We start from the raw sequence: 17,924 nt of genomic DNA, 5'->3' as shown, positions 1-17,924 counted from the left end.
CAAATGTTGTTCGTTGTTGTTAGTTCCACCCACTCCTTCAATGCAGAAAACTCCGGACCTCCAGGTCTTCATTCAGTCCTGCTGGTGAGAGGCTATTCAATCTATCCAATATACTTATCTCTCACATAGCTTCTTAAAGAGAATCTGAGGTGCTTTTTTTGGGGGGGGGGGGGGGGGGCAGTACAAATGCTGTTCGTTGTTAACTCCACCCACTCCTTCAATGCAGAAAACTCCGGACCTCCAGCTTCTTAAAGAGAACCTGAGTTGCTTTGGGGGGGGGGGGGGCAGATGGGACACAGGCATGTTCTCTGCCTCATGACATGCCTCTGTGTCCCCACACCGCCGATCTCTGCCCCCCCCCCCCCGCGCGCGCGCTATTGCCACCCAAGATTAGCGACACAATTGGTCGCTATCTCAGAGGTAAACATGTGGGAGAGGGATTCCCTGTTCAAAAGGCCTTCCAGGGGGCAATACTGCAGGGTTTCCAGAGCTGCCATTGGGCAGCTCTCTCCCTAGCCAAGCCTCCTGCCGCTCCCCTGCCTCCCTGCACACTGGTGAGAGAATGAATCTCTCATCCCAGCATCATGACCCAGAGGTTTCAAAAGTGAAAGGGGGCCATTGCGGCCCGCAGGGAGCGGCGGTTTTGGAGGCTACCTGATCCGCTCAGCCCCCCGGATCAGGTAGCCTAGTTTTTGTTTTGATTTCATGAGCTCACCTCGGGCTCTTTTTAAATCTCAGACCATTCGGCACAGAAGCAGGAATGTGCTCTATATCTACTACCTGTAGACAATCTGGGTTTAACTGGTGAAACTTGACAAAATGTCTTGGTACACTATGCTTTTTACATAAAAGTTATTACATTTATGTTCGCCTAACCCTTTCCTTAGTGGCCTGGTAGTCCTGCCAACATATAACTTGGGGCAGCTGCAACGTAGCAGATAGATGACTAATTCTGTACAGCAAAATTGCCTAAGTGGGATGATGTACCCATCTAGGTGTCGAATGTTCTTTAAACCATGTTGTATAGAGTCATAGCAACCCCTCCTAGAGATGCCACATCTGAAATTCCCTTGTATGGTGCTTCTCGGCCAATTTTGCGGGGTTTGTAAACCTATATTGCTAGGTGCAATCTCAAAAAAAAAATTATTTTTTTTTATAGAGGGACCTAATAAATGAGAATGAAACTAATAAAGGTTTAAAAAGCCCAGTTAGTAACCAGGATGAATTCAGATTTCTGGCCCAGACTAATCCACTTCTTCCATACTTTTATCACATACCTAAAATACGTAAAAATGAAACCAATCCCTAGGTTGTCCTATTATTGTAGCAGGTATGGAAGGGCTACAGTCTCCAATATCCGACTACATAGACTACTTCCTACAGCCAATAGTGCAACAGACTGAAGCACACAGAAGGGATTTGTTATTAGAAATAGTGTTGAATACACATTGAAGGACAATTATTTATGAGCTTCATTAGATGTATATTCCTTGTGTACTTGAATCTCACACGGCAACGGCCTGGAGACGATCAACTATTTTTTAATCCAAGAAGGGCCCATTCAATTCTGAATAAGCACAGTTTATCCTGGACCTGTTGGAGTTTGCATTAAACCAAAATGATTTCACCTATGCGAACCAGTTCTTCTTACAGACGTGCGGGATGTCTATGGGGGCGGGATTTGCTCCAAGCTTTGCAGTAGAATCTTGTTATAGAAAACCTCTGGATGTAGTAAACTTAGTCCTCAGGTTCCAGCAAATGCATCTGTATAAATATACAATCAGACACTACTGCAGCCAGATCGATCAGCAGGATGGCCAGGCAACTGGTATTGTTTATAAGGAAATAAATATGGCAGCCTCCATATCCCTCTTACTTCAGTTCCCCTTTAATGTATTCACCATGACCTTTGTTGTGTTCCTCCACTCTCAAACTTTGTCTCAGTGCCCATGAACTATGTGCAGAGTTGGTGCAATGGGCACCCCTGGACTAGAAGTGGTTTCTTGCTTAGCACAGCCGAAGCTTTAGAAGTACCTTTACCACCAGTTAAACTCTGACCAAGACACACAACTTTTCAAGGGAGCCAATAACAGTTTGAAGTGGTTTATTTTACTCATTTCTGCAGTCAGTGGCTGGAGACCAGCTCTGGGATAGCTGGTAATTCACTGCAGCTCGGCTGTTTCTGTTCCGGAGAGCTTCTGTTTATTGGCGGTAAGACTGTGATCTGTGACCTTCTCCTACCAGCTGGTGGGGTGGGGCTTCGAGTCTCTCTGCTCTCCTCATCCTTGTCCTGTAGGGGGTGACACAAGCCTCTGTTATTACCCAGAATACCTGGAAAGCGTGCATGCGTTCACTTACCACACTCATATCTATTATTAATCATATACAGTATAGGTTTGACATATACCACAGCACTATACAGAGATCATGGATACATTCCCACCAGTCTCTGCAGCAGAGGAACTTATGCTGGGGATACACAGCACGTTTCTGTACCGTGTATCGAGCAGCTGATCCGGCTAGCTGATAATATTCAGCTGGTCCGATCACGCTGCTCTATCCCCGCCAGCGGACAATGGCAGTGAATTGAGCAGCTGATAAGGAGCTCCGGCGGGGACGAGCGGTAATCGATCAGCGGGGACGCGGCGGGGGTCGATCCGCCGGCTAATTGGCCGCCGGATTGACCTGTGTATTCCCAGCATAACACTCTAATGCCCATACCACAGTCGCACATTGTACATCTATATAGCTCCTTTGTTCTTCAACCCCATAGTGTCAAAGAAGCCTCGTTGTGGAAGGCAGTTCAGACACTCAGCCTCTAGTAATCAAGACTTCTGCTCCCAGTTCTGAACATCCAGAGAGACCCCTTCCATCTTGCAATGTCTTCTCTTCCACTCAAACTCTCACGTTATATGCAACGTGAGAGTCTGATCAATTAAAATCGGGGGGTCCCAGCGCTGGAGCAGCGAGGTGGAGGAGCAGAGATGGATTATCCATAAGTTTCTGTCCATAGAGGTAATCATCTAACTAAATCTAATTAGGGTTTTTTCCCCCTACCAGTACACTTTAGAACCCATTTCCAATAAAATATATGTACCGCGTATACTCGCATATAAGCCGACCCGAGTATAAGCTGAGTACCACTTTTCTCTCATAAATCAGGAAAAAGTGTATAAGCCCACCCCCACTATAGTCAGAAGTGCCCCCAGTACAAGTCAGTCTGCTTCCCCATAGCCAGGTGTGCCCCAAGGATCATACAGCCATGTCTCAAGATGCCACTAGATGGCATCATAGATATGAGACACGGGGCCAGCTGGCAGGAGGAGGAGGGGGTCAAAATGAATGAACAAAAGGGCTCAAAGCAGGGGCGTAACAATAGCCCCATATCCCCATGCCATTGCAGGTGGGCTAAGCGGGCCCGCTCCTGTGTTTGGATGCAGAGCAGTGGCAGTGGTGCATAATACATTGCCTGTTTCAAGTGACTGGAAGTAGGACATGTTCTCTCCACTGCTCTAGCGTAGCCGGCTCTGGTGCAGCCTATCACCACACAGCTCCTGATGTCACTTGGGGTGAATGGGTGACCGGGGGGCGGAGTCCAGTCAGAATATTTGTGCTGGGGGGCTGGAAGAAGCTGCTTGTAGTAACAGTGAAACAGCTCCTGATTGGCCTGCCCATCAGCTGAATCCAGAGAGGAGAGGAAGCAAGCTTGTACTGCAGTGTGAAGCACATTTGGCCCATGAATCAGGTATTCTATTCAGCACATTTTCTACAACTCAGTTGACACTATCTTGTTTATATATTATCAGATGTGTAGCCATGACCTGATTGCTGTAAGTAAGACCTCCTAAATCCCCCCCGCCCAACACCCACTGCCCCCCACCCCCAGTCACCCTGCTCCTCTGTCTTATTCCTGGGAAGGAGCACTCCGATACCTTCACAGTGATGCCGTGTGTGATGCTGAAGCTGTAGGTCAGGACGGATGGGGGTCTCTTCTCTGGGGGTCTTTGGACAGAGGGGAGGTGGAAGGTCCTCAGTGGCGTTTTCTCCAACTCAAACATCGCCAGTCGTTTCCGGAGCATCTGCTGCCCCCGCAGTGCTGGGGAGACACAGAGGGGCCGTCAATAGGGTGGGGAGTCTCTCTGTATACAAAATCCCCGATGGTCAATAAGATGACGATCGTCTTGCTAATATGCAAATATATGCAGCTTGCACAGACCAAGCTACATAAATTTGCATAACATTAGCATATAAAATAACTCAGAATGATTAGCAACTCATCAACACTGCTTTTACCATACATACTGGGAGAGATTGGCCAGCGCTTTAAGTATTTTACAGGCTTGACTGATCAGGACAACTTCACCAAGCATTAACATTTGTTAGTACTGGCATAACCTCGGGAAATTAGCTTTTCAGATTGAAAACCCCATTATGTAACTCTGCTTACTTGCAGCAGTGCACCTATCCATACAGGCTTAAAGAGAATCTGTACTCTCAAATTCTTACAATAAAAAGCACACCATTCTATTCATTACTAGTGACCTTAGCCCGTTTAAAAACGGGCTAGGTCTGTCAGTAATCCGCCGTGCATGTTGCCAGTGCACACGCGCCTCGCACGCCCGCCACTTCTAGCCCCGTCCTGCTCCAGCTCTCGGCAGTGTCTCTGCGTCTTAACCATGCACATGCCCAGTGCTAAAAGGCACTGACACACGGACAGACGCAGGGACACTTGCCTATTATTAGGTAGGATGTTCTCCCGGGCCCTTCTTTGCCGTTTCTGCCGCTACCCGTCGGGATCTTGGCTTTTAATCGCCAGTTTTAGGCAGTGTTTACAAACAAAAAACATGGCCACTAACCAGGAAGTGATGTTTGTGTGTGTACATAAAATTTTTTGCATAATGTACCACCCAAAGAAAGCTTAATTGGTGGCGGAAAAAAACAAAGTATAGATCATTTTGTTGTGATAAGTAGTGATAAAGTTATTGGGAAATGAAAGGGAGGAGCGCTGAAATGTGAAAATTCCTTTTGTCCATAAGGTGAAAAATACCTGTGGGCTGAAATGGTTAATATGGAGTTTCATTCCACTTAATTAAATTAAATAGTAGAATTTATCTTGATTTGTTGTTCTTTCTGCATTAAACATAAGTTAACGTAACACTTTTCACTTACTTGGCATTTTTTGTGCACTGGCCGGCGATCGGATCAGCCATGTTTTCCGAAATCCAGCCCAGAATGGCAGTAAGACGTCACAGAGCGATTCTCGAAACTCATCAAATATGGAAATCTGAGGCACCTCAGAAAGTGCTGCAGCCTCTGTACTCTTCAGCGCCCTCTCCAGGACGTCCGATGCCACCTGGGCAAAATTACAGCTAAATTTATGGCAGGAAACATACTGAATATCATAACTTGTCATTCCTTTGTATTCCTTCTATCTGCAGAAAATCACACAGACATTCATAGGTCTGTCTTCAGTGCTTGCAGTGGTCGAACACATCTTCACAGTTATATTGTCTTCATTGTGTTCGATTCACTCCTCCCCGACTCCTCCTCTCTATGATCTACCACTCCTACACTGACTGCTCCTCTGTTTCACTCCCTTCACTGGCAGCTCTTCTCTGTTACTTCTCCCCTGGCTGGTCCTCTCAGTCACTCCTCTCCTGACCACTCCTCTCTGGTACTCCTCTCCTGGCTGCACTATACTCCTACACTGGCTGCACCTCTCAGTCACTCCTCCCCTGACCACTTCTCTCTGTTACTTTTCCCCTGGCCGATCCTCTGTCACGCCTCCCCTGACCACTCATCTGTCACTCCTCCCCTGGCTGCTCTCTTTGTCATTCCTCTTCTGGCTGCTCGTCTCTGTTATGCCTCCCCTGACTGCTCCTCTCTGTCACTCCTTTTCTGGCTGCTCCTTTCTGTTACTGCTCCACTGGCAGCTCCTATCAGTCATTCCTCCCCTGACCACTCCTCTCTGTCACTCCTAACTTTTGCTGCTCCTCTCTGTTACCCCTTCCCTGGCTACTTCTCTCTGTCACTCCCTTCACTGGCTGTTCTTCTTCTTTATTCCTTCACTAGCTGCTTTCTGTCACTTCTCCCCTGACCAGTGACCACTCCTCTCAGTCACTCCTCCCCTGTCTGCTCCTCACTCCTCCCCTAGCTGCTCCTCTCTTTCACTTCTCTTCTGGCTGCTCCTGTCTGTCACTACTCTACTGGTTGATCCTTTCTGGAGCTTGTTGGGTCGGCTTACCTGCAGGAGGGGGTTGGCTTGTGGTTGGAGAAATCTCTCCTTGATAACCTGGACTTTCCTCCTCAGAAGGCCGCAGTCTGGCATAGCATGGTGAGCATTTTTATACTTCTGTAACTCCAGGCAGCACAACAGGTTGTTCTCGGCCAGAGGAAGTTCCTCTTCAGGACCATGTGTCTGGAGGTACCTCAGGAAATGAAGCACTTCAGGGGTTGGCCAACCCTCGGCCGCCAGCTGAAGAGCCCGGTTGAAGGCCATTATGTCTTCCACAGTTGGCTGCATCTGGGCGGGATGGCCAATGTTTTTCTTTCGTCCATGAAGGCGCTTCAGGACCATTTTGGCAGCAAGGGCATGCATGACTGGCTCAAGTCTTGCCCACCCATCATTTCCTGGCAGTTCTACACCAGAATCTTTTAGCCGGCCAGTGATTTCACTCCAGAACTTATGGAAAGATGGAGCTAGGACTGAGCTGAGGAGCAATGTTACCTCCTCCAGGGACACATCACTAATCTGACCCTTGGAGAGCTCCTGGGCCAAATGTTTCTTGAGCCCCTGCAGCTGTGGTAGCTGAATAATGTCCAGATCCAGAACCTTCTGGACCAGACCCGTCACTTTCCGGTCACCCTTGTCACTCTGCAAAGCGTGAAGTATCTCCAGAGCTTTCAGGGTCTGCATCTCCTCCGTTTCTTGAACTACTTTTCTATAGGCCTTGTAGACCGCTCTGTCCTGCAGGTTTTCCATGAAGGCATCTGCTTCTGGCACCTGCTGGTTGGGGAATCCTGGCACTACTATGGGTAGCCGGAGGGGGTCCTTCCGCCGCCTGACCTTCTTCTTCCTTGCCTCACTGGTTCCTGCCCATTGGTGGTTTTCTTTGCCTATCCTGTACGAATCAGAGAGAGTTTGGCTAAGTCCAGTTTTTCAAAGTAATAGTCTTTTGGCCTTCATGAATTTCTATTATATTAAGTCATGATACTCTAAAACCTATAGAATTGCCACTCCCAAAATAACAACAATAACCATAATAATAATATTTTTATAGCACTTTTCTCCCTGGGGACTCAAAGTGCTGTGACCTGCGTTATGCAGCCTCAAAGGCTTGGGAAAAGAGGTGGGTTTTTAGACTTTTCTTAAAGGAAAACTTAAGTGAACTATAAAAAATGAGATTTACTCACCTGGGGCTCCCCTCAGCCCCCAGCAGCCGATCGGTGCCCTCGCAGCCCCGCTCTGACGCTCCAGGACCCGCCGGCGAACACTTCTGGTTTGGCCGTCACCGGCCGACAGGCATGGGAACGCGAGTGATTCTTCGCGTTCCCAGCCTGTATATCGCCACCTATGCTGCCATTGCGGCCAGCTGGTCGCAATAGCAGCATAGGGGGCGATATACAGGCTGGGAACGCAAAGAATCACTCGCGTTCCCATGCCTGTCGCTCGGTGACGGCCAAACCGGAAGTGTTCGCCCGCGGGTCTTGGAGCGTCAGAGCGGGGCTGGGAGGGCACCGATCGGCTGCTGGGGGCTGAGGGGAGCCCCAGGTGAGTAAATCTCATTTTTTATAGTTCACTTAAGTTTTCCTTTAAAGCTTCAGGGAATGTTAAGAAGAACAGTGGGAACAAGAGGAAAATATATATACTTTTTGAGACAATCGATGTTAAAAAATGTTTTTTCCTCTTGTTCCCACTTTTCTTCTTAACATAACCTGCAAATCTGGTGTTTCTAGCTTTTATGGGGGCTTTGCTATTAAACGTTAAAGTCGGCGGGCAGACATTTTCCAAACGGCAGCAAAGCAGGGCTTAAAACGATAAATAACGTTCAGGCAGGACAAAAAAAAAAAAAAGCAGGTTTTAAAACGATAAATTACGTTCAGAAGGTCTGCGCCACTTTTAACCTTAATTATAACTATTGTCCGACAATGCAAGTTAATGGGGCGCCGTTTTTACACATCGGCGCTGTGCACCATTTTTAACTGGGCCGCCTCGGGGGGCATTGGCTAGGAGTCTGGCTGCTGCATTCTGTACTAGTTGTAAGGGGCGCAGCACCTTATCTGGGGATCAGACGAACAGGGCATTGCAGTAGTCCAGGCGGGAGGATACAAATGCATGAACCAGGGCAGGTAGGTCTTCATCTAGGTCCTATTCTTCGCGGATTCTAGGATATGGTGCTTGATTCTCGCTTTATAAGAACCTTTTTATCGCAAAATAAGAACCTTTTTATTCCAGATCTGCTGCTATGCAAGTGTGGAGGGCTTACGGAATGGGGAGAACAATACTCTTGGCCAGCGATACGCCAGGCTGATCGGTGGCCAATCGGGGGCTGCTGCCTGCAGTACCCACTAGATTCTCAGGAGAGGCGGTCATCATTGGTTGCCTCGGCCGAGTTTCATCTAGTGTACAAAGCTTTAAAGGTTACTGTACCTTTTCTGTCCAGCCTTCAGTGATTTGTTCTCTGCAATGTTGGCCTCAGGGGTCTTGTGGGTAATCGGTGCACAGTATCTGCAGTACAGAAGGAAGCTGTCAATAGATGAGTATTATTTTTTTTATACCCAAGTTCACCTATGACATGAGATAAACAGGCGTACATGTGGTACCCATCCTATCAAAAACTTCATAAACCACTGTTTTATTCGTATAGGCAAATGAGACAAATGACCAGAAATGCAATGACGGCTCTCCTGAAATGTAAATAAAAGCCAATACACTGGTATCTAGTCAAACTAGACATCCTGATAACAGGATAATGCTGAAACGTTCAAGAGGTCATTATTTCAATATGTGGGAACCGGATTTCTTGAGATTGTCAGGAGAAACAGAAGCGCCAACAGGATAAAAGCATATATTAAAAGTTTTAAAATTCCTCGGGAGGCGGTGGTGGACTCACCTCCCTGAAGCAGACAAAATACCGTGGATGAGGGTACACGCAAATTTATTCACACACTTCAACAAATAGTGCAACGCGTTTCGCAGGTATATTGCCGCTTCTTCAGACAATAAAGGAGTACACACAGTACAGTCTCAGTCACGTGACCTTGAGACTGTACTGTGTGTACTCCGTTATTGCCTGAAGAAGCGGCAATATACCTGCGAAACGCGTTGCACTATTTCTTGGAGTATGTGAATAAATTTGCGTGTACCCTCATCCACGGTATTTTGTCTGCTTCGGGGAGGTGAGTCCACCACCGCCTCCCAAAGAATTTTAAAACTTTTAATATATGTTTTTATCCTGTTGGCGCCTCTGTTTCTCCTGACAATACTAATATCCACCACTGGTGGAGGGGTCAAATCCCCTTTCTTTTCCCTATCTACAGAGAGCGACATCTTAATCCTGAGTGAGGACAGGTCTAATCTCCTCACCTGCCTACACAGTAGTTGCCTTTACGGTGACGCTGACTTGTGAGTATATACATTATATACTTTTCCATTTACCCATCTCTTGATTTATTACACTATATTGGGCTCTCGGTGTCCCTATTTTTCTTTTTTTTTTTTTATTTCTTAAGAGTTTAGGTTTGCTTTAGTGTAGGTTAGCAGGGTGCCTTAGTGTAGGTTAGCTGGGTGCCTTAGTGTAGGTTAGCTGGGTGCCTTAGCGTAGGTTAGCAGGGTGTATGTGCCTTAGTGTAGGTATCTAGGTATAGGTGCCCAGGTGCACGCAACTTACCTCCCTCCAGCGGTGGCGTCCTGGCTTCACTCCCTCAGCCGCGGCTGCCTGGAGGGCAGATATGCAGTTCGGCGGCTGAGGGAGGCTCCGGTGGGCAGCGTGAGTGGAGGCAGAAGTGTTGTCTCCAGCGCCGCCCCCCAGCCATGACACTGCGTCGCCTCCCCTGGCCTCTCAGCTGCGCCTCTCTCCTCCCCGCGAGCGGCCAGCAGCAGAATTTTGACAGGCCGCAAAATTCGATGGGACGATCTACCAATCAGGCGGGTAGATCGCGATAGACCTATTGGACAGCCCTGCCCTACATGAACCTACAAACCACCGCAAAACTGCACCACGAGTGAGGCTTTCCCCTCCCGAGGTGAGTACCCCCAGGGCGTTTTTTTTTTTTCAATACAGAGTCTCTTTAATCCATGGCTATGTGGCTTGCAGTCACTGCCATGTATCCCTTTTTTTGATTTCTCTCTGCTTCAAACATAATAGGGGAATGATAGCCGAGTGAGTTGTGGGCCCCTCCTACACTGAGCCCTGAGGCTGGAGGGACTCTGCATAGGGAAGGAGGGAGGCACTAGGGGAGGGGAGTGAGCCGCCTTTCCATCATCAGGCGCCTGTAGGCTTGTGCCTACAGTGCCTTATTGTAAATCTGTCCCTGACTGCAACATAGGAAAGAAGTAATTTATAGTGCATTTTACCATGAGAGAAATGTACATTGTATATGCATGTATTTTAAATTTTTTCATTATAGTGGTCCTTTAAGTTTATTTTCAGTTCAGGTTTGCATGACAGTGTACCTGAGGGGATTAACAGAAAAAGCATTTAAACTTACATGAGGCTTCTTCCCGCCCTCTTGAGGCTGTGGGCTCCATCGCCGTCCCTCCTCTCCGCTCCGGTATATTAGCTCAGTTGCGCAGTGTCGCGCATGCGTTGCTGAGCAAATATAGCGGGATGGCCAGCAGAGGTTCGAAGTGGCGGCTGGGCCAGAGAGACAGCGAGGAAGCCCATGGCCTGACGGGGGCTGAAGGAAACCCCAGTATAGTAGTTAGATGTGCCCCCCAGTATATTAGCCTGATGTGCTCCCCCATATAGTATCCAGATGTGTGCCCCCCTCTTTAGTATACTGGTCCGATGCATCCCCTAATGACCTACCTCCCCACCCCCAGTGTTACAAGGAATAGCTGGGAGAATGAGCACTCCCTCACCTCCTCCAGGTGCAGGGACGGATCTAGACCAAGTTGCGCCTGGGGCAAGTTCAGGTTTTGGCGCCTAAACTGCCATTTTGCCGCCTTTTTAAGAATTCAACAAACTGCGCCTGGGGCAAGAGACCCGCTTGCCCCTCCCTAGATCAGGGACTGTCCAGGTGCCAGGCACTGCAGGTCCCTCTGTCTCCTCTGTAGTGGGGTGGTGGTGGACACTTGTTGGGGGCCCCTATGGATACGGGGGCCCTGGGGCAATTGCCCCCTTTGCCCTTATGGTAGCGCCGGCCCTGATGCTCAGGTAACAGGTTTCCTGTATATACCCTCTCTCCCCGTTCCTGCCATTGTGGAATAATGAGGAGAGCGGCTGCAGAGCTGAGAGTTCTCTGTCCTCCTCCTATCAGGTGCAGTAATTATACACAAGGGATGGCAGGTGATTGTGTTACCTCCATCTGTGGCTGCTGCTGACACCCGAGGAGATGAGAGAGAGAGAGAGAGAGAGAGAGAGAGGCCTGCAAGTGACATTTCCAGACTGACCACTAGAGGGTCCCTCCGCCCAGACCTGCCTGTACCTCAGTGTATGCTGGAGGCTGCTACTGCACTCCATCTGTCACACTCTGTGTCCTGCTGAGTTCCCAGCTCTGCACACCTGCTGCACCGATTACCACTGGTGTCTTCTGTCTCTTGGGCGCTCTACTGATGAGATCTCTGCTCACCTGACACCCTAGCTCTGCACACCTCCCACACCATTAGTATTGTCTCCCCTCCCCCTTCTGGAGTCTTCTGTCTCTCAGGGACACCGAAAGACGGCTCATCCTGCAGCCGCTGAAACTCTAGGGCGATGTGAAGAACTATCCCCCCTCTGAGTTGTAGTAACTCGGGGGAGACACGTAATTCTGGGTCTGACTATTGCTGGCATCCGAATTAAAGAGATTTCTTGAAGAATCGCCATGTGCCGCCACAGCCATATTAATGGTCTATGGCAGTGGATGAAATCTCTGCTCACCTGAAATCCCAGCTCTGCACACCTGCCATACACAGTTATGGAGCCTCTCTCCCGTTGCTGGATTTCATGTATTGTTTAGTTATGGTGAAAAGCCGCAGGTGTGCTGAGGTGGGCGGTATCCCCCAGCCATGCAGCGCCAGGTCCCCAGTTCAAGTCCCAGCCAGGGCACTATCTGCATGGAGTTTCTATGTTTTCCGTGTCTGTGTGAGTTTCCCCCGGGCACTCCGGTTTCCTCTCACATCCCAAAAACGTACACATAAGTTAATTGGCTTCCCCCTAATTTGGCCTCAGACTATGACTATAGTAGGGATTAGACTGTGAGTACCTCTGAGGGACAATTAAAGAGGAACTCCAGCGAAAATAATGTAATAAAAAAGTGCTTCATTTTTACAATAATTATGTATAAATGATTTAGTCAGTGTTTGCCCATTGTAAAATCTTTTAAATCCCTGATTTATATTCTGACATTTATTACATGGTGACATTTTTACTGTTGGCAAGTGATGTAGCTGCTGCATGCTGTTTTTGGCAGTTGGAAACAGCTGTAAACAGCTATTTCGCACAATGCAGCAAGGTTCACAGACAGAAAACTGCCAGGAGTACCACGGTCCACAGAGTTTCTTGTGGGAGGGGTTTCACCACAATATCAGTCATACAGCGCCCCCTGATGGTCTGTTTGTGAAAATGAATAGATTTCTCATGTAAAACGGGGTATCAGCTACTGATTGGGATAAAGTTCAATTCTTGGTCGGAGTTTCTCTTTAAGTGACAATATATTATACTTTGTACAGTGCTGCGGAAGATGTTGGCGCTATATAAATACTTAATAATAATAATAATAATGCAGAGCAGCCAGCTACAAAGCTGCCTGAAGAGATGCATGAATTGTTCTGGAAAGCGCAACCCATCAAACACCACCTTAAAGAGGAACTCCAGTGAAAATAATGTAATAAAAAAGTGCTTCATTTTTACAATAATTATGTATAAATTATTTAGTCAGTGTTTGCCCATTGTAAAATCTTATAAATCCCTGATTTATATTCTGACATTTATCACATGGTAAAAACAGGGAACACCAAGAGCCCCAATAGTGTAATTCGTACTGGACAAGGTGGCAATAAGTTTGTATTGCTAGATACTCACAAGTCAGGGTCACCAGCAGGCAAACACTGTAAAGGCAGGTGGGGAGATTGTCCTGACCCCACTCAGGATTAAGAAGTCGCTCTCTGTAGACAGGAAGAAAGGGTAGCAACCCTCCACCAAGGGTGGATGTTTCGCAGGTTCAACCCCGCTTCATCAGGCAATATAGGGAGGAGTATCAAACAATCTGCACAAGGATTCAAATTAAACAGAGGCACTTAATTTGAATCCTTGTGCAGATTGTTTGATACTCCTCCCTATATTGCCTGATGAAGCGGGGTTGAACCTGCGAAACGCGTTGCATTTCTTTTTGGAGTTCCTAATAAATGTGTTTGTCTGAATCGCAGTCGTTGTCGTGTCTGCTTGAGGGAGGTAAGACTACCACTTCTTCCTTCAATTTTGCCATTTAAGTTGGTTTTTAAGCTCATTTAATCTAATCTTATACTTTTGGCGCCTCTGTTCATTGTATACAATTTATCACATGGTGACATTTTTACTGCTGACAGGTGATGTAGCTGCTGCTTGCTGTTTTGGCAGTTGGAAACAGCTGTAAACAGCTATTTCCCACAATGCAACAGGGTTCACAGACAGGAAACTGCCAAGAGTACGTACTCAGAATTTCTTTGTGGGAGGGGTTTTACCACAATATCAGCCATACAGCGCCCCCTGATGGTCTGTTTGTGAAAAGAAATAGATTTCTCATGTAAAAGGGGGTATCAGCTACTGATTGGGATAAAGTTCAATTCTCGGTCGGAGTTTCTCTTTTAACTGAAATGTCGGTTTTGAGTGGAGAGAGGGTATGAGAAGTTTGACTTAGTAAGGGGGCTTTTTGGACCATTGTAGCCCCTTACACACGCCAATGAGTTCTGGTTCACCATGAGCTTGTTGGTTAGTCTGTACTTCCTGGCATCATACCCAGCATCAGGTGTTCTCTGCTCCTACCTGGGGGGGGGGGTTCATGGAATTCAGTCTCATTGGGCCAGACTGAGTCTCATTGTCTCTGCTGGCTGGCTGACTGCAGTGCAGGGAACCCTCACCTGATTGATACTGTTCCCTCCTGATAAGCAAGTGCAGGCGGCATGAGCACTGCTATGTCCTAAAGGAAAGGTCCCAGAGTAGGATCATCCCCAAGGCAACCTAGGCAGGTGCCTGGGGCCTAGTGGGTGTCAGAAGGCCCAATTGCCACTTTCTCTGACCCCTCTTCCATCTCAGATTACCAAAGGACCAAAAGGGGGAGCCAAAGGTACTTCCCTGCCTAGCACCCCATTTCATCGTAATCCATTTCTGAAGGGTCCAATAGTGTGCTGCACCTTCCCCACCCCCTCCACTAGTGTCAGTCTGTGTATCCCTATCGCTTCCCTCTGCATAAACAAACATGCAGCTAATCCAGTCAGACTTGATCTGCATGCTTGTTCAGGGTCTATGGCTAAATGTATTAGAGGCAGAGGATCAGCAGGACATCCCAGCAATATGCATTGTTTATAGGAAACCTGTGAGAAACAAAAAATTGCCCCAAAATGGGTACTCACATTGGGAGCGCGAAGCATCTGGAACCTCCATCGACCCATTACAGCGCTGTCCTGTCCGGAAAAATGCTTGCGCACATCCCTGATAGCACAGACCTGATCGGCGTTGGCTTTTTCCACTGAAGCCCTAGCTGGCACGCTCAGGCGTAGTGCGGGGGACCCAGAGGTTTCCCGCTCCCGAGGTAAGTAGCTATATTAGCCAGGAAATAAATATATCAGCCTCCATATCCATCTCACTTCAGATGTCCTTTAAATCTGATGAAGCAAGAAGTGCTGAATCTGAGAGCACTGACCCTGCACTGCCGCCCTGCTGGTGGATTGCAGAGCTGCGGTCCTCTCACCCCCAGACGACCCTCCTGCCCTGGTGGCTTCTGGCCATGGCTGGGTGCCCCGGTGTTGGCGCGGTGTGATGGCAGGCAGAGGGGGTGAGTCTCTGGTACAGCCGTGCTCTGTGCTGGTGAGTCTCACAGTTCCCCAGAGGCCTCTAATCTTACATCAGACTATTAACCATGATGTGGCTGCTCCGTGCGCCGCTAGTCAGCCAGGATTATCTGCACTGTTAACTTTACCTTCATCTCTGAGCTAAAACCCTTTCCTAAAGTGAACCTGTCACATCCCCAATGTAACCATACTCCACTACAATGGATTACTTATGATTCTGTGACTGTCTGTAGCTCATCTTTTTACATGGTTGAAATTTCTTTTTGTATGTCTTTTTTGCACAAATGATGGCATAGTAAAAAATGTATTGGTGAATGTATGGAGTAATAGTGATCTCTAAAAATTAGAAGTGTAATCATCTCCTTTTCCTTATAATGGGGGGAGGGGACCAGAGGCGTAATTAGGGTTTTCAGTGCATGGGGACAAAGACAGTTTTTGCACCCCCTCCCTTCTGAAAAAATTGGTGAGGCCATGCAACAAAATGTGGTCATTGTCATATGTGCCTCCCTTCCCATCATTTAGATAGTCAAATGTGCCCTCTTTCCCCAGGTAGCCTGATGTGTCCCTCTTTAGATAGCCTGATGTGCCCCCTATAGATAGCCAAATGTTCCCCCTATAGATAGCCAGATGTGCCCCCCCTTTAGATAGCCAGATGTGCCCCCTATAGATAGCCAGATGTCCCTTGCTTCCAACCCCCCTTTCATTTAGATAGCCAAATGTGCCCCCTATAGATAGCCAGATGTGCCCCCCTTTAGATTGCCAGATGTGCCCCCTATAGATAGCCAGATGTGCCCCCCTTTTTCTGCTGCTGTTAATGCTTCTGCACTCCTGTGCAGAGATAGGGAGAGAAGCAGGGGCACTGCAGGCAGCATAGCGAGCTGCCTCTCACACACATGGAGCGACTCTACTGAGCGCCCTCGCAGTGCTGCACCCAGGGACATATGTTCCCTCTAGCCCCCGCCTCTGGGGGGGACCGATATTTTTGGGGTGAGGAGGCGATATGTCGGGGAGAGGGGCCCAATATAATTGGGGGAGGGGGGGCAGTATATCTGAGGGGAGAAGGGAAAATATTTCTGGGGGAGGGTAATAATATTTTTGGTGTGAGGTGGCCGATATTTCTGGGGGGTGGTGAAGATATTTCTAGGGAGAAGGGGGCCTTTATTTCTGGGGAGAGGGACATCCATATCTGTGGGAGGGGACTATAATTTCTATGGGGAGGGGCCAATATTTTTTGGGTAGGGGTGATATTTCTGGGGGAGTGGTCAAAATTTCTGGGGGGAGGGCAGATAATCCTGGAGGGAGGTGGCAAATATTTCTGTGAGGATATATTTCGGGGTCGATATATGACAGATGTGTAAAGGTGGCCATTAAGAGTGCAGTTTTTAATGAACGATCATATTTTCAATGAGATAATTCAGACTGAAAGAAAAGATAGTATTAAGGCGATCCACTACATTACCTACCTAATCCAATTTACAATCCTATTTGCAATCATGAAAGATCTGCCACTCCATTTGACCATTTTAAGGAAACAATCAATAATGCAATTGTTCAGGAGCGACTGGGCCCACCAGCTTCTCTGTTTTCATACAATACAATGAGAATATTCTTGTTGAAAATATGATTATTCATGTGTACTGTTAAGCTGGAGGGTGGAGAAATATTATTACAGATATTCCATAGTTGTGATTACCTATGAATAATCTAGTTCCTTCCAGCCATTCCCCCTGGTGTCTCTCACTGACCGCTGACACTGAAACAAGATGGCTGATGTTTGGTCCTGTCTCTGTTTCCCTGGCAACCACCTGCTGCTTGTGTCTCAGCCTGGAACCAGGTGCAACCAGAGGAGATTGCTCAGGTCCATCTTGTGGTCTGTGCTGTGCTTATTCCCCAAATCCTAGGCGTTATCTGATTCGTTGATTGCTTTAAGGTGGCCACACACCATACAACTTTCTAAATTTCTTCTCAATTCAAGTATTACAATCAGTTTTTCTGATCGATTGTAACATTAAAAAAATCTGACTAATGTATCACACGTGTTCAAAAACCAGTAAAATTACCATGCACAGCCACCATGATTTTACCAGCATTCACACAAGTGACATAGCCCGCTGGGCAAACACAGAGCAACTTGTGCTATGAAGGTAACACAAGCGCTGTTAGTATAACCCATGTTAGGCTGCTAGCCACATGCTACGTAACAATTAGTGCAACATTCCTTACGCCACTTGTGGAAATATCAGTAAAAATTCCCTGTGTCGTGTATACACAGTATACTTACCGGCGCAGTAGGGGAGAGAGCCCTGCCCATACCAATTTAGAGCCCAAGGAGCTAATTGTTGGGCACAGTGGGTATTGAGATTCTGAATCGATCTGTATCTCTGAAAACAATCACCCACAAACCAGCCACACAAACATCTTAACTCTTTCCAATCCTATGCTGTACTAAGTCCAACATTGGCACTTTTCAGTATAGGCCCAACAACACCAACATAGGAAAACATGGCTGCTGCTAGGGGCACTGTTGCCGGATAAAATCCAGCACAGCATCAGCTGCTTTAGATGGAAGTGTGACACTTTAATTGCCAGCATCCACACCCAAACCTGAACTGAAAATTAATAGTCAAAATAAACATACGTACGTCATACTTACCTCTTGCGTAGTCTGCTCATCAATCTCTGTCTGCTTTCTCATGTCCTGTTTGTCCACTGTGATCAATGGAATTTTCACTCC

General features: G+C 47.5%; 1 protein-coding gene across 6 annotated transcripts in view; it reads right to left on the bottom strand.

Moving 5' to 3' along the window:
• Positions 1–2,089: 2,089 nt before the first annotated feature.
• Positions 2,090–17,924, bottom strand: part of LOC137504360 (uncharacterized) — a 115,179-nt gene continuing 99,344 nt past the window's right edge. For 5 of the 6 annotated variants that reach the window (XM_068232671.1, XM_068232675.1, XM_068232672.1 and 2 more), the window contains 5 exons: positions 8,651–8,728; positions 6,245–7,121; positions 5,170–5,353; positions 3,933–4,096; positions 2,090–2,290 (listed from right to left, as the gene is read on the bottom strand). In XM_068232671.1, coding sequence (XP_068088772.1) covers positions 2,126–2,290; positions 3,933–4,096; positions 5,170–5,353; positions 6,245–7,121; positions 8,651–8,728 — 1,468 coding nt within the window. In that variant the 3' untranslated portion in view covers positions 2,090–2,125. The remainder of the gene's footprint in view (positions 2,291–3,932; positions 4,097–5,169; positions 5,354–6,244; positions 7,122–8,650; positions 8,729–17,924) is intronic. The other variant, XM_068232677.1, reaches the window with a different exon arrangement.

This window comes from Hyperolius riggenbachi, chromosome 4, assembly GCF_040937935.1.
Source record: "Hyperolius riggenbachi isolate aHypRig1 chromosome 4, aHypRig1.pri, whole genome shotgun sequence".
Lineage (NCBI taxonomy): Eukaryota > Metazoa > Chordata > Amphibia > Anura > Hyperoliidae > Hyperolius > Hyperolius riggenbachi.
This window is presented reverse-complemented; position numbering and strand designations above follow the sequence as displayed.